Here is a 15,944-nt window from a genome sequence, read left to right on the forward strand (position 1 = left end):
CAGTCTTACCTCAGAGACAGACACATCTCTGATGCGTCTCTGTGTCCTCTCTGTCAACCGGCCTCAGAAAGGGCTCATGAAAGGTGTTGCGGCCACCTCCGACAACAGACCTCTGCCATTCCATCAACAACCCCCCCACACACAGCTTCCCAGCATATACAGCCTCCAAAGTCCACTGAAATAGCCAGGGAGCTGCACCGCCACCATAATACGACTAGGCAGAAAGGCTTGACCCCACTGGGAGCATTTCCTCAGAGACCATGACTGCTGCCTCTTTCCTGTCACTCCCTCTCTCCCTCCTCCCCTCAGGACAGAGGAGGATTGGGCCACTGGGGAAGCTGCTAGCCAGAGGCTGCTGCTAGGCAACCAAGGTTGCGTCTAACAGTAAAGGGGAAAGCCTCAGCTTAATACAATGCCATAGAGTCCACCCTTCAAAGCAGCTATTTTCTCCAGGGGAAAAGATAGCTGTTGTCTGGAGTTCAGTTGTGATCTCTGGAGATCTTCAGGCTCTACCTGGAGATTGGCTATCCTAGGCCTGGTTGCTTGCTAGTGCTGCTGGGAAGGAGATAGGGTTGCCAAATCCAGGTTGAGAAATTCCTGGAGATTTAAAGAGTGGAGTTCGGTGGGGGAGGGACCTCAGAAAAATATTATGTCATAGATTCCATCCTCCAAACCAGCCATTTGTTCCAGGGGAACAATTGTTGCCAGTCACTCAGAATTACAACCGCTCTCCAGATGGCAGAGATCACTTCCCCTGGAGAAAATGGCTGCTTTGCAGGGTGGTCTCTGTGCTATTAAACCCTGCTGAGGTCACTTCCCTCCTGCTTTGCTCCACACTTTGAAGAAGGACTCTACTTTTCCTAGGTAGAGGCTTTTTTTGGGGGGGGGGAGATGGAAAGCTGAAGTCAGATCAATTCCCCTATAGGAAACGGCCACATTGAGCTTCAAACTCTACGGTATACCCAGGGCCGGCACATGGGAGTCGGCCAACTAGGCGGCAGCCTAGGGCATCACCTGGCCTAGAGGTGTCGCAAGGCACCCACTCTCTGCACGCCCACTCGGGTACTGACCGCCCAGGCTCCCCGAAGGTCAGGAAGACTGGGCGAAAGGGGGGGGGGAGGCTGCAAGCGCCAGCAGCGCTCAGGCCCTGACTTTGCCCAGGCTCCCTGAAGGTCGGAAAGCCTGGGCAAAATGGGAGGGAGAGGGGCTGCAAGTGCCGGCAGCGCCCGGGTCCTGACTTTGCCCAGGCTCCCCAAAGGTCGGGAAGCCTGGGCGATTGGGGGGGAGAGGCTGTGAGCGCCGGCAGCGCCCATGTCCTGATTTCGCCCAGGCTCCCCAAAGGTTGGGAAGCCTGGGCGAAGGGTGGGGGGAAAGGCTGTGAGAGCTGGCAGTACCCAGGTCCTGACTTTGCCCAGGCTCCCCAAAGGTCGGGAAGCCTGAGCAAAGTGCAGGGGGGAGAGGTTGTGGGTGCTGGCAGCACCCGAGTCTTGACTTCGCCCAGGCTCCCTGAAGGTCGGGAAGCCTGGACAAAGTGGCGGGGGGAGAGGCTGTGAGTATTGGAAGCGCCCGGGTCCTGACTTCGCCCAGGCTCCCCAAAGGGAAGCCTGGGCGAAGTTGGTGAGGGGGCCTGGCAACCTTCTGAATTCTTAGAACTCCAGAAGCCTGGGTGAAGTGGGGGGGCATGTCAATGACATAATCAGTGACATCATCAGGCCGCATGCTGTGCGAGCACAAAAAGGAGGGGGGGAGGGGCAGCAGAGTGAGGTTTGGCCTTGGGCCCAGGAAAGTCTAGCGCCAGGCCAGGGTGTCACGGCTGGGGCCGGGTCAGGCAAAGTCCAGGGGCAGTCCGAGGTCTGTAGCCAGTAAGCAGGAGGGTCCGAGGCGCCAAATCCGAATCACTGTACAAGTATCGCAGGTCCAAGGTCCAGAAGCCGAGGTCAGGGAGTCCAGAAGTCACAAGCCAAAGTCAGGGAGTCCAGAAACCAAAGTCAAGCCAGAGTGGATGCTAGAACATCAGAGAGATGACTAGTTGCTTCCACAAAGCCTCCTCCCAAAGCCTACAGCTATATAGCCCTCTGCTGGCTGTTGTCCATTTGGGCTAATTGCTGGCTCAGAGAGGCAGCCAGGATCCTGTTACAACTCAAGCATCCTTGCTCTTAGAAGGGCCAGAATCCTCTCAAAACTCAGGGCTCAGGAAGCGTCTTGCTTGTGAGCGTGCCGCCCTCCTCCGATCCCTGAGGTCCTGACGGAGGCGGTCACGCACACGCGCCACCCGAGAGGGCGAGGCAGGGGGGCTGGGATCTTCTCCAGCAGGAGGCAGGGGCACTGGTGCAGGTGGCAGGGGCACAGTTTCTTCTGCAGGCTCCACTTCCTCTGCAGGGTCCCCAGCACCCATGTCACAGGGTATACCATAACACAACTATGCAAGGCAAGAAAACCAAACCCCTGGATCACGCCACAAGTTCACACTGATGCTAAACACCACAAGGCTGAATATGACAGCAAATAGTGGCAAAAATGTACTGCAAACAAAAGGAATTATAAGCTTCAGCATCTGTGTGACTGTTGTCATGCCCCATTGCAGGCCCTATAATTATTCTTCCTTATTTCTGTTCTGGGCCTTTTTCAGGGCTTTGAGCCACCACAGATATGGGGGCATACACATACACTTGCGGGGGTGGGGGGATAGCGTCTGTTTCAGCTGAGGGGTGGATGGGAAGACAGCAATGGTAGGATGAGTGATGCCAAGGGTTGGCTGGTGGGTGGGAATACACCAAGGGTGGGGGTTAGTGAAGGCCAAGGATTGGTGGGTGAGTGGCAATGGTCCCTCTAAGCTGCAGTCTTGTGAGCAAAAATTCTACTTTGTGAGCTACTGGTATTAAAGTAGTGAGCTACTGCATAAATCATTGTGCTCTGGGGTAATCCTTTCTGAGCTAAGACAAAAATATGTGAGCTGGGGGCTAAAAATATGTGAGCTAGCTCATGCTAACTCAGCTTAGAGGGAACACTGGTGGGTGGGAAGACAGCATGGGTGGGGTGAGTGAATGTTATGGGTGGGGAAGTAGTGGAGTGCCAAGGGTGTGGGGGTAGTTGAGAGAAAGAGGTGTTTTGGGGGTGGGTAGTAGTTGGAGGGAGGGTGGGAATTTGGGGGTGGAAATGCACCAAGGATGGGGGGGGGGGGGGAGTGAATGCCTTCACTTGGGTGGGTGGGTGGGTGGATGGGGGAGCACTCACCTAGAGCCTCTTTCTAGAGCCCGTTGTATTTTTTCCACACAATGGGCCTTATTCCTAGTAAAAAATAACCACATCACCATAATCTAAAAATGCGCTGACTTTTTCATAATTTCATCCTGAATCCATCCAAGAGTAGCTCTTTGAGAGTCTTGCCGTCCCTACCTGAAGTGTGAAGTGGCACCTGATTCTTGGCCTATAATACTTCAGACTGTCACAATAGCAACAGTTCTCTATTTACGGGAAACTAGCATGGCAGACGGAATTATTCTAGCTTAACCTTTCCCCCGGCATACTTCTCCTTGGCTTTGAGGGTTAGAGGCACAATTCCCCCAGCTGAAATTATACGGGCTAGGAAGGACTGCATTATGTGATTTTTCTTACATGCATAGCTAATGAAAGTCCAGAAAATACGTGTCAGAAACAGAATGACGTTTTCATGAATGAACCTCATAGAGATTTTCCACTTAAAATATATCACTTCTAACTGTTCTTAGTGTGGGGGAAAAAGTGGAAGACACTTTTTTTAAAAAAAACCAAAGGTCCATATAAGATGAAATAGGTTTTACTTTTAGATAACAAGACCAGAGGAATGCAAATATAAATAAACCATTCCTTGTAAAAATGGCCTTAGACATATAGAGACTGCATACACATGGAAGACATACAAAGGTCCAAACCAGTTATGGACTGGAGTAGCGGTTGACATATGTTCATACCAATGACAAACCATTTATGTCTAAAGTGGGAGTAGAAGGGGAATGTTGCTGTGGTTATTACATTTATGAATTGCCCAACCCCTCAGGGCTCTGGATGATATACAAACAAGATAAAACCAGTTAAAACATTCACAGACATTCCAGTAACCAGATGGCAAATACTAATCAATCCTAATCCCAACTGCTGGCCACTTCATGGGCAGCGGGGGAGAGGGCAATGTAAATAGCAGAGGAGGGTGCCAGCCAAAATGGAAACCATTGTTGTCCTCAACCCAAAACCTGACCATCAGATCCTGATGGTGTTTGGTAGAGAGTTCCACCAGATTGGGGCTAGGGATAAAAGCCCCTGATGGAGGACAGCCGCATGTCTTTGGGGAGCACCAGTAGATTGTTGTCTAAGGAGTGCAATGCTTCCAGGGACATAATGGAGGATATAGCACCATAAGCACACTGGCCCCTGATCAATCAAAGCCTTGTAAGTCAGTACCAAAACCTTGCCTTTGACTCGGTATTCCACTGGGAGCCAGTGCAGCTGGCGCAATACCAGATGTATATGTGTTGACTGCAGGCCCGGAACGTAGGAGTAGGCGAGGTAGGCGGCTGCCTGGAGCGCCACCCAGCCTCAAGGGCACCACTGGGAGCCTCCTTTCCCCACGCGCGAAGCTCTCCCGACTGCTACCTTTTCCTCTCCCGCTGCCAAGCCCTGGCTGCTGCCTGCCTGTGCAAAGAGATTCCCACTCCAGGAGCCTTCCCCCTCTCTGCCCGCTGCAAAGCCAAGCCGCCTCCCAGCCTGGCAACAAGCCCGGAGCTACCCAGCTGCATCTGCGCCTGCTGTTCTTTCCCCAGTGGCCAGCAGGCAGCGGCGCACCTGTTTTCCCGGCTGTACCAGCGTCACTCGACGACGTCCAGGCCAGTGATTTGTCTTTGGTGCAGGAAAGGGCGGAGTGGGAGTGCGTGGCAGTAGCAAAAAACAGTCTTCAGTGTGGAGAAAGCTCTGCTTGCCTTGCAAGCCTGGCCGTCTGGAGGAGTGTCTTTTTGAAGCCCCTGTTCCTGCATTTCTCCTCTGACTAGGGGAGGGAGGCTGACAAGCATTCTCCCTCCCCCCAGTCCTGGAAGAGGCAGAGCTCCTCTGGCTGTGCTGTTCAAATTGAGCCAGGCGCCTCTGCTGCTCCCCTTTGTCCCAGCAGCACTGCCCCTTCCTTTGGGCTCCCCCCACCCCCCGTGGGAAACAGTGATGGTGCCACGGATGCTCCTCTGAAGATCCCTCACCCTCCTCCTCCTGCTGCTGCTTGGTGCAGCTGGGACTGCCAGGCAGGACTTGCAGGGTAAGCTGTTCCTGCTGGCACCCACACCCTGCCCTCCCCCCTCTCCCCCGTCCATCTGGAAAACTCTGCAAAATTTGCCCTGCGCACTTTAGAAGTCCAGCAGTGTGCTAAACTTCTGCCAGCATTGGAGCCTTGGCATCTGACTTGCCCATTTAAGATGCCCAGGACCACCCTGCTGTAGCAATGGGGCATCTTAGTTGGGCATCCATTTGCCAGGATGGGTCAGCCAGATGCTTTCAGGAAACCCAGAAGCAAGGCACAAAAGGCAATTACCCTCTCTTGAGGTCCCCCTTCCCAGGAAGTGGTGCACAAAGGTGAACTGCCCCTGAACTGGGGGAGGGAGGTGTAGAGCCAGTTTGGTGTAGTGGTTAAGTGTGCGGACTCTTATCTGGGAAAACCGGGTTTGATTCCCCACTCCTCCACTTGCACCTGCTGGAATGGCCTTTGGTCAGCCATAGCCCTGGCAGAGGTTGTCCTTGAAAGGGCAGCTGCTGTGAGAGCCCTCTCCAGCCCCACCCACCTCACAGGGTGTCTGTTGTGGGGGAGGAAGGTAAAGGAGATTGTGAGCCGCTCTGAGACTCTTCGGAGTGGAGGGCGGGATATAAATCCAATATCTTCTTCATCTTCTTCTTGAACATGGAAGTTCTACTGTTTAGTTATCATGGCTAATCACTACTGATACCCCCCCCCCCACTTTTAAAGCCAACATGTGACTTCTAAGCCACTGAACAAATACCAGTGTTCTAGATTCAAAATTTGCAGTCCTGGTACCATAACTTGAAAGATATATAAATGCCTTTTTTTAAAACAGTAATCAAAATTCTATTTGGTGTGAATGATGGAGATGCAAGTTGCTGTGCTCTGAGGTTTGCCTTAGTTCAGGGGTGGCCAAACTTGCTTAATGTCAGATGTTTGAGAGCCAGAAGACATGAACATCAGACGTTTGAGAGCCAGAAGGAAGGCAGGCAGGCAGGTACAAAAGGCAATTACCCTCTCCTGAGGTCCCCCTTCCCAGGAAATGGTGCTAGGAAGACAGGAAGGAAGATGGGGAAAGGAAGGAGGGAGAGAGAGGTGGAAAGAAAGCAATTTTAACTTTTTAATGCATTCTCCAAACAGCTGTCAGGCTTGGCAAAGTAATTTGAAAAGAGAAATGCCTTCTCCAAGCTGGACAATGAGGCGGTGGGGGCTTAGAGAGCAATACAATATGCTTGAAAGATCCACATCTGGCTCCCGAGCTGTAGTTTGGCCATCCCTGTCTTAGTTTTTGACAGCTGGGAAGAAACTGCTTGGCACTACTGCTGGGTTAGCTGTTTGGGAGAAGGTGGAAGGGAGGCGCAAATAGGTAGTTTTGCCTAGGGCTCCAAAAAGTCTAGCACCGGCCCTGGTTGTCTGTGACTTCCTATCAGGACTTTCACTGCCGCATTCTGGACCAGCTGGAACTTCCAGATCAATCTTAAGGGCAGGCCAGCATACAGCGAGTTACAGTAGTCTAACCTGGAGGTGACTGTTGCATGGATTACCATGGCTAGGTCCGAGCATGACATCTTAATTAAAAACTGAGTACCAGTTAGGCTTATATCTGATATTTTTCTAGTAGAAAAAAAAACATGTGGAAAGCCCCAGAATGCATTGAGGTAAAGTGTTGGGAGGGTCGGAATCTTATTATTTGCACTCTGTGAATACAAACTCAAAAACAGAAGAAAGACAAATATAAAATCAAAAGAAAGACAATGAAACTCTGAGGCTTAACTAAGACCTTTTTTTTTTTTTAAGTCATGAAATATGTTCTAGTTAAACCAATCAAGTAATCCAACACAGTGGGTATGCTATTAGAGATAACAAGTGAGTACCCATGAGAAACTCATGGGAAAATTCCCTCACTGGTCACTTCTTAATCCTCTTGCTTCTGACACTATAGCCACCTTTCTATACCCTTTCCTCTCACTGCCACCCTGCTGCTCTACCTACCTGACCCCCATCCTTGGCACTCACTTCCATCCTCAACGCCCTGCCTTCTTGCCCCCCTTGACACTCTACTCACCTCCAAATCTCACTTCTCAGCCCCCACCCTTGACACTCCACTTACCCACTCTCCTCTGTCACCCCCAACCTTGCTGCTCTGGGTTCAACACATGCACAGTATCCAGGTGTAACTGCACAAGTGACCATTTGATGAACAAGTACCTACTGCCCCCCACCCTTGACACTCCACTTGCCCCTAACCTCACTTCCCTGCCTACCTGCCCCACTGGCACTCAACTCACCCCCACCCTCACTGCTCTGCCTACCTGCCCCCCACCCTTGGCATTCACCTCCCACCCTCACTGCTCTGCCTCCTTGCCCCCCTGGCAATCTACTCACCCCCAACCTCTGCATGCACAGTACCCATGTGTAACTGCACAGGTGACCACTTGATGAACAACAGACCAAACAGGGGGAGGTGTTTGTGAGTTTCCTGCATTGTGCAAGGGGTTGGACTAGATGACCCTAGAGGTCCCTTCCAACTCTATGATTCTATGATCACAGAATTTCATCACGGACTCATGACAAACTTATTAGTGGAAGCAGTTCGCATATTCACCTGCAAGTCATCAAGTATTGGATGTGCATTTATGAATCAAGGCAAGGGAAAGAACCCACCAAACCATGTCAGCAACAGTCAATTTGTATCCCTTGTCCAAACAATAACCAAAAGTTTTTGTAATGCATGTCTCCTTAGTGTGACTTCAGGCTGTGCCACTTGGTTTTACGACTCACTGGGCCCGGCCCGGCCTGGCAAGGTCTCATTTATGTCAGATCTGGCCCTCATAACACATGAGTTCAACACCCCTATTGTATGGCTTAGAAAATATGTTTTTAAAAGCACACACACAGCTAGCTGTACAGCAAGTGCCCTCCACATAACATACTGGCATGGGATCCTTAGAAGATCACTGCTGATGGAAGGATTTCTGTAAGTGGAGCATGACTTCTCAATAGGATTTCCAATCACCAGGTGGGGACCAGAACTCTCCCAGATCTGCAGCTGACCTCCAGACTACAAGAGATCAGGTCCCCAAGAAGAAATGGGTGCTTTGGAGGAAGGACTCTATGACATTATATCCTACTGAAATCCCTTGCCTCCTCAAACTTCCAGGCTCTACCCCAAATCTCTAGGAATTCCTGCACCCAGAATGGGCAGCCCTGCTTCTCCATCTCTGCTATACAAGCATCCTCTTTCTGACATGGTGGGGATTACATTAATGACGGGGTCACAACGGCAACATCCAGACTTTGTTCTGATTTTTGCAGCTTGTCAGTAAACCCAGTTACCAGGCTACATTAATACTCCATGTTACACACCTATCTCAGCTTGATAACTTATCACTGAAATCCAAGAGTTGTATCCTGACACGTGTTTCTTACATAGTGGTAGAGGTCCATAACAAACTCACTTTTGGCACATGTGGGTTGAATTCTACCGCTCTGTGAATAGCTTCTACTGCATTCATCTCTGCTGTGCTCAGCCCTCGCCTTGATGCTGCCTCTGGAGAAAATCTGCATGGAATAAAAGAAAACAGAAGCATGGAGGTCAGCTGCATCACAAAAACGAAGCATCCAAGGTTCTACAGAGCAGGGGCCACTCTGAACAAGTTTCCTCTTCGCTTTCTAAAACTTCCACAACAAACGGAAATTTTGAACAACCAAATTGCACAGAGGCCATCAACAAAAAATCCCAGCAGAAGTTGAAAGCACATTTGCAACTCATCAGGATAACATTCCAGCTGTCTCTCAGTCTGTTATATCTAAATTTGTTCTACGTTCTTAGCTAGATTTCTTTTCTTTGTTAATCAGGACCAAAAATTTTGGGGCTGGGGGCAGGAGAGAGAAAAACTATGCCTGTATTGATTCAAGAGCTTTCAATTTTAAAGTATATTTTAGGAAGGCTTTAAAGGAGTTCTCAACCCAATGCCACTGGGACAGGCTGAGAAGCAAGCCGGGGGCAATGGCAGTAGTGGGTGATCTACTACTCGCAGCTGCACCTGCTCCTGGGGGTGTGGCCATACTGCTGGCAAACATCATCTGCCCCAGTGAATGAAAGAAGGATTGGGGAGGGGGGAAAAAACCCCAGACCATGCAATCTCTTTCTCACCTCACACCCCACGGCTAACTCCATAGCTGTACTTGGCAGGCAGACACCACAGGGAAAGCGGTGAGAAACCTAGCCCTGCCCTCCCAAGCTGGAGTCGCTGTGTAGGGAGGAAAGATGTTGCAGTTGGTACTGGCGATCTACAGGACAAAAAGAATGAAAGAAAAAAAAATTACTCAGGTCTTGAAGTGCATACACACTGTAATAGCAAACTCTCTACCAAAAGCAGAAAGGAAAGTGGCTTTCCCATGCTGCTGGCTCCACCGCCCTTTGGGCTACATTCTGAACCTGTGTGCATGACGTGACGTCTTCTGCTCAGGATTCATGTACTTCCACCTCTGAGCAGGGTCTGGCTTTGGGGACTCCATCCTGGCAGGTGCCAAGCACTCCCACAAACTGCCAAATGCCTTCAGCCTTCAGCAGCAGCAGGGGGAGTGCTGAGCACTTTGGAGGGTGCTTCCTAAGCAAACCATTTTGTTTGACAGACTGGGATAATAACACCACCATTTGCACGCTAGAGAATCTGAAGGTGAAGCATTTACTGGATATCTGCCTGAAACTAATTGTCTCTTACCCTACATATTATCATTCTGCTGAACAAGAGAAAATGCATAATAGCACGGATAAGAACATTAATTTTTTTTTTGTCTGTTAGAGAAAGCTACAGGAATCACCATTTCCCAATGTGTCTTACCTAGCATAAAAACAACTGTAATGCCCAAGTAACTTCTGTTTTGCAAAATTAGGTCAATATAGCAATTTCCATGTAATAAATATATTACAAAACTATGGAAAAACTGCCAAAATAAATGGTACTTCAACAATATAAAAATCTCAGATATTTAATTTTGCAAAGTAACATTTTATTTTCTGTGTCTGATCAGAAGTTCTGGACTTACTTGTCTGAGACAGCTCTGGCTTTGAGAAGAGCAGCTGTGTAGCATATTGTAGCTGATTTTGGCAAACTGATATCTGTTGGGGGGGAAATGAAAAATTAAAACGTGTAATTCCTTGAATGTTACATGCAGGGGAACAAAGGAGTGTCTGGATAAACTGTTGATAGAACATTTCATTTAAAAATATTCATTAATTTACAAATATTTTAATATATTAATTTATTTCATTAAGTTTCTTCCTACTGAGGAGCCAAAGTGGCTTAAAGGAGAGCTCCTGTCTTCCATTTTATCCTCACAACCAGCCTGTGATGTACATTAGGCTGAGTGTGACTAGCCCAAAGACACCCTGAGAGCTCTCATGGCAGAGTGGAGATTTGAACTTGGTTCTCCCAGATTTTAGTCCAGTGCTCTAACGACTACATTATGCTGGCTCTCATATATCCTGCCTTTCCCAATCAAGGTCACAAAGGTGGCTAACAATTAAAAACCGATTATAAATTAAAACCAAACTAAAATTCCTATGTAAAAATGAAAAGACAGCCCACAGAGCGGGTAGGAGGGGTCACTTAGGGAATGCCAGATGAAACAAAAAATACTTGTTTCATCTCCATTTGCACTGCAGTATTCACTGCAATTAGCAACACTGCCAGAACATCCCCATTACTCCCAACTGAAGATAATAAATAACATGCACTCACTGCCATTAAAAATTGTTGCTTTAATGGAAAGCAATCCATTTTTAAAGTAAGGCCTGAGGGTCAGGGAGGTATGATGATTTACTACAAATCCTGCTAACAGCATCTTTCTTCAGAGGAAGAAAATTTTCTGCAATTCTAACTGGTGTGCGGGGGGGAGGGGGAACCTGCAGATGCATTTCTAACTCAAAATTCAATAGTGTTTAACCTCAAACTTTGAAATGATGTCTCTCAGAATCAGAACATACCCTGTGATATGTTTCTATTAACCATGACTGTAGATGTCACCTGATGCTTGGTGCACAATATAAACAAGACCTGAATGGCTCATCATTTGCTGGATCATTCCCAAATCAACATATGAGAGAGGCCACGACAGAGAGATTAATGTGTAGGTCTATGTTCAGATATATCTCATGATATGAAACCAATGAGCTTGAAAATGATCTGAAGATCACTTTACATACTATGTTACTATTTTTATGTATGAAATTTCTATGAGACACTTAATGAATATTAATTGTTACTGTTATTATAAGTTGAGGGGTTGGTTCAGTAGCCAAGGTTCTAGGTTCTGCCCTCTCCACATCCAGGTAAAAATGATTTAAAAGGGATAATAAAGTTTTAGTTGACAGTGGAGATTGAATGGATCAGAAAATCTTGGAATAAGGCATCTCCATACACTAAAAAAGGAACACTACCTCCAATTCTGATCCTATGCAGAGATGCAATGGTGACCCAAAGAAGCTATTATGGGCATTATGTAGTGGTATCCTGTGCTTGTCAGATGAGGTGTTTGTTTTGCGAGGTTGGCTGTTGATTGCAAGGTTATAGCTTTATACTACAGACAAGATTTTGGTGGGTAAGAATCATGAAAGAATTGCCAAGGAAAGTTATCAGCAACAGGAGACTCTATAAAAAAATGACAGAAAAGCTGAGAGAAAAAGAAATGCGATACAGATGGGAACTCCCAGAGGGTTTAACCTTCGAATTTAAAGGATGGAGATTTACCATTACTAATACTCAGGAAATGACAAAGTTTTTGGAGGAGCATGAGGACTTTGGGGGAACAGATCAAGAATAAAAATCACTATGGATTACAAATTAATATCTTGGAATATAAATGGACTTAATTCGCCACAAAAAAGAAGGGCAATTTTTCACTGGATTGGGAAACAAAAATGCAACATAATTTGCCTGCAAGAAGAACATATCAAACAAACGGAGAGAATTTGGAGAGAATTAAACCCCAAAGAACGTGATTATATTTACTTCTTGGCAAGGCATAATTCTATGGACTACAAAAGATCTTGGACTGTTAGCAAAAAAAATAGAGATACTTCCTAAAATAAGGACAGAACACAATCCAATAGTGTGGTCTGCAAAGTCAGGAAAAAAGACTCCAAGATGGCGGATAAATGAGGATTTGCTACAGAAACAGGAGATAGTGGTGTCTCTGGAAAAGGAAACTAAATGCTTCTTCCAAATAAATGAAAATGAGGACACTCAATTTCAAATCGTGTGGCATGCCTATAAAGCAGTAATGAGGGGCATTTTAATTACATTGAATAATAAAGATAAAAAAGCCAAAAATAAGCAAATGATGGACATTCAGAAAGAAATTGGGGAAAAAGAGAGGGAGCTTAAAAAGCGACCTGGGAAAAAGAAAATTATAAGAGAGATTACAATATTACAACGCCAACGGAGACATTTGTTGAATAAAGAAGTGGAATGGAATTTAAAAAGACTCCAACAGAAATTTTTTGAAGGAGCGAATAAACCTGGAAAATATCTTGCTTGGCAAATGAAAAAAAAAGGGAGAAAAAAGTACTTAAATTGTGTCGGGAGGAAAAGACATCGTTGATCATGAAGGAATTAAAAGGGAATTTTATAAATCCTATGCCAAGCTATTCAAAAGTCAAAGCGTGGATAGAAAGAAAATTGATGCGTATCTACAGAAAATCAAGGTAAATTCCTTAACAGAAAATATGGAGAAGATGTTGAATAAACCAATTGAGAGAGGAGAAATTGAGGAGGCGATTAATTCAATGAAATTAGGAAAAGCACCAGGTCCAGATGGTTTTACGGCAAAAGTTATAAAGTTCTTGTGGAGACGCTATTACCAAAACTTCAGAAACTGATGAACATTATAAGAACAGGTGGGAAAATTCCTAACACATGGAAAGAAGCAGTAATTTTGTTGATACCAAAAGAAGACAGAGACGCTACAAATGTGAAAAAGTATAGACCAATTTCATTACTTAACAATGACTATAAAATATATGCAAGAATTTTAGCAGAACGCTTTAAACAGCATTTGAACACTTTTATTAAAGAAGAACAAGCAAGATTTCTTCCCAAGAGACAAATTAGAGATAACATTAGAACAGTTATAGACATTATTGAATACTATGAAAAACATCCTGAAAAAGAAGTAGCATTATTCTTTGCAGATGCTGAGAAAGCATTTGATAATGTCATTGAGACTTTATGTTTGCAGTAATGGAGAAACTGAGACTGGGAGAAGATTTTATAAGAATGGTAAAGGCGATATATTTTGAACAATCAGCAAGACTCTGTATTAATGCGGATTTAACAGAAAAAATGAAAATAAGTAAAAGAACAAGACAAGGTTGCCCTCTATCTCCACTGAAATTTATAATGACTTTAGAGGTTTTGCTAATGCAAATTCAAGAAGATAAAGGGATAGAAGGACTGAAAGTGAAAGGCTTTACTTATAAATACAGAGCATTTGCAGATTATGTAATGTTTATAAATGAAAATCCCACTCATGTAACACCATTATTGCTTCGTAAGATACAAGAATATGGAGAAGTGGCAGGCTTTTACATAAACAAAGAAAAATCAAAAATTTTGTGCAAAAATATGTCGAAGAGCAAATAGGAAGAACTACAGAGGATAATAGAGTGTTAAGTTACCTCCAAAGTTAAATACTTGGGGGTGGAAATAACAACAAAAAATATTGATCTATATAAAAACAACTATGAGAATCTTTGGCTTAAGATTGATGGATATTTGATAAAATGGAACAAACTGAATCTGTCTATGTTGGGCAGAATTTCTGCAATTAAGATGAATGTCTTACCGAGAATTATGTTCCTGTTTCAATCAATTCCAATAGTGAAGGACAACAAACAATTTAACAAATGGCAAAGGAAACTTTCAGAATTTGTATGGGCCGGGAAAAAACCAAGAATTGAAATGAAGATTCTAACAGATGAGAAAGAAAGGGGTGAATTTCAACTGCCTAATTTAAAGCTACATCATGATGCAGTATGCCTGGTATGGATTAAGGAATGGATGACATTACAAAACAGAAAACTATTAGCACTAGAAGGTCATGGAAATGTTTTTGAATGGCATGCTTATATGTACTATGGGGGGAAAAAGATGGACAGCTTCTTCTCGCATCTCTATATCAGAGGCAATTTGTTAAATGCTTGGTTGAATTATAAAAGATATGGAAATGAGAGGAAACCGCTTTGGATTGTGCCAACAGAAGTAATAAAATTGTATTCATATATTAGAGAAGAAAAGTGGTTATCATATAAACAATTGTTAAAAATTCAAGGAGGAAAGGTGGAACTAAAGTCAGTCGAAGATATACAATACAAATACAATTGGTTTCAAATGCAACAAATAAAGAGTTTGCTTGAACAGGACATTAAGAATTATGGAATAAGACAAGATCAAACAGAACTGGAGAGAGTGCTGTTTGGGGAAAGTGAAAAGCTGATTTCAAAGACATATAAACTATTATTGAAATGGCCTATGGAAGATGAAGTAGTTAAATCACGAATGATAAACTGGGCAATAAATATAAATAAAGAAATACAGATGGAGTCATGGGAATACTTATGGAAGAACTCTATGAAAATATCTACATGTTATAAGAAAATTGCTTTAAAATGCTATATAGGTGGTACATGACACCTAAGAAATGGGCAAAAATGAACAATCAGGTGTCAGATAGATGTTGGAAATGTAAAAAACAAAAAGGATCTTTCTACCATATGTGGTGGACTTGTGAAAAGGCGAAACAATTTTGGCAAATGATTCAGAAAGATTTTGAAAATTTTGGGATATAATATTAAGAAGGCGCCAGACATTTTTTTGCTGAGATTACAAATGGAAACATTTCAAAAACAAGATAGAACGATAATTTGGTATATGCTTTCAGCTGCACAGACATTGTATGTGCAGATGTGGAAACAAGACAAAATATCAGAAAGGTGGGAATGGGTTTCGAAAGTTATGCATTGAAGAAGAAGAAGAATTGCAGATTTATACCCCGCCCTTCTCTCTGAATCAGAGACTCAGAGCGGCTTACAGTCTCCTATATCTTCTCCCCCCACAACAGACACCCTGTGAGGTGGGTGGGGCTGAGAGGGCTCTCACAGCAGCTGCCCTTTCAAGGACAACCTCTGCCAGAGTTATGGCTGACCCAAGGCCATTCCAGCAGGTGCAAGTGGAGGAGTGGGGAATCAAACCCAGTTCTCCCAGATAAGAGTCCACTCACTTAACCACTACACCAAACTGGCAATGAAATGGAGTGAAATGGACAAGCTTACAAGAATCTTAAAAGAACAAGACTTAGAGAAGTTTAAAAATGAATGGGGAAAATTTCAAAAGTACGTGGAAAAACAATGGAACTTAAAGGATACTTGACAATTTTTGACAATGGTTTATCTCTAAAGAAACTTTATATGGATTACAGTTAAAAAGCGAGATTATTGGACTATATCTTTTTTGTTTCTTTGTTAAGGATTATAGGACTACTATGAAGATGGATTATAATAATAACCTATGGTTTTTACTTTTTGATATATATATTTCTTAATGAAGATTCTTTAATAGATAAAATTTATTACCTTTTTAACAACTTAAATAAAATACACTGCCAGAAGTCACTAAAAGGGGGAGGGATG

The 15,944-nt window shown here is 44.7% G+C and overlaps 1 protein-coding gene across 5 annotated transcripts in view; it reads right to left on the bottom strand.

Moving 5' to 3' along the window:
* The window catches only part of ST7 (suppression of tumorigenicity 7), a 160,141-nt gene that overhangs the window by 22,636 nt on the left and 121,561 nt on the right, over positions 1 to 15,944 (bottom strand). For all 5 annotated transcript variants that reach the window (XM_060244850.1, XM_060244851.1, XM_060244849.1 and 2 more), the window contains exons 10-11: positions 10,304 to 10,376; positions 8,710 to 8,812 (exon numbers count right to left, since the gene is read on the bottom strand). In XM_060244850.1, coding sequence (XP_060100833.1) covers positions 8,710 to 8,812; positions 10,304 to 10,376 — 176 coding nt within the window. The remainder of the gene's footprint in view (positions 1 to 8,709; positions 8,813 to 10,303; positions 10,377 to 15,944) is intronic.

The sequence above is a fragment of the Heteronotia binoei genome, chromosome 8 (assembly GCF_032191835.1).
Source record: "Heteronotia binoei isolate CCM8104 ecotype False Entrance Well chromosome 8, APGP_CSIRO_Hbin_v1, whole genome shotgun sequence".
NCBI classification, from domain to species: domain Eukaryota; kingdom Metazoa; phylum Chordata; class Lepidosauria; order Squamata; family Gekkonidae; genus Heteronotia; species Heteronotia binoei.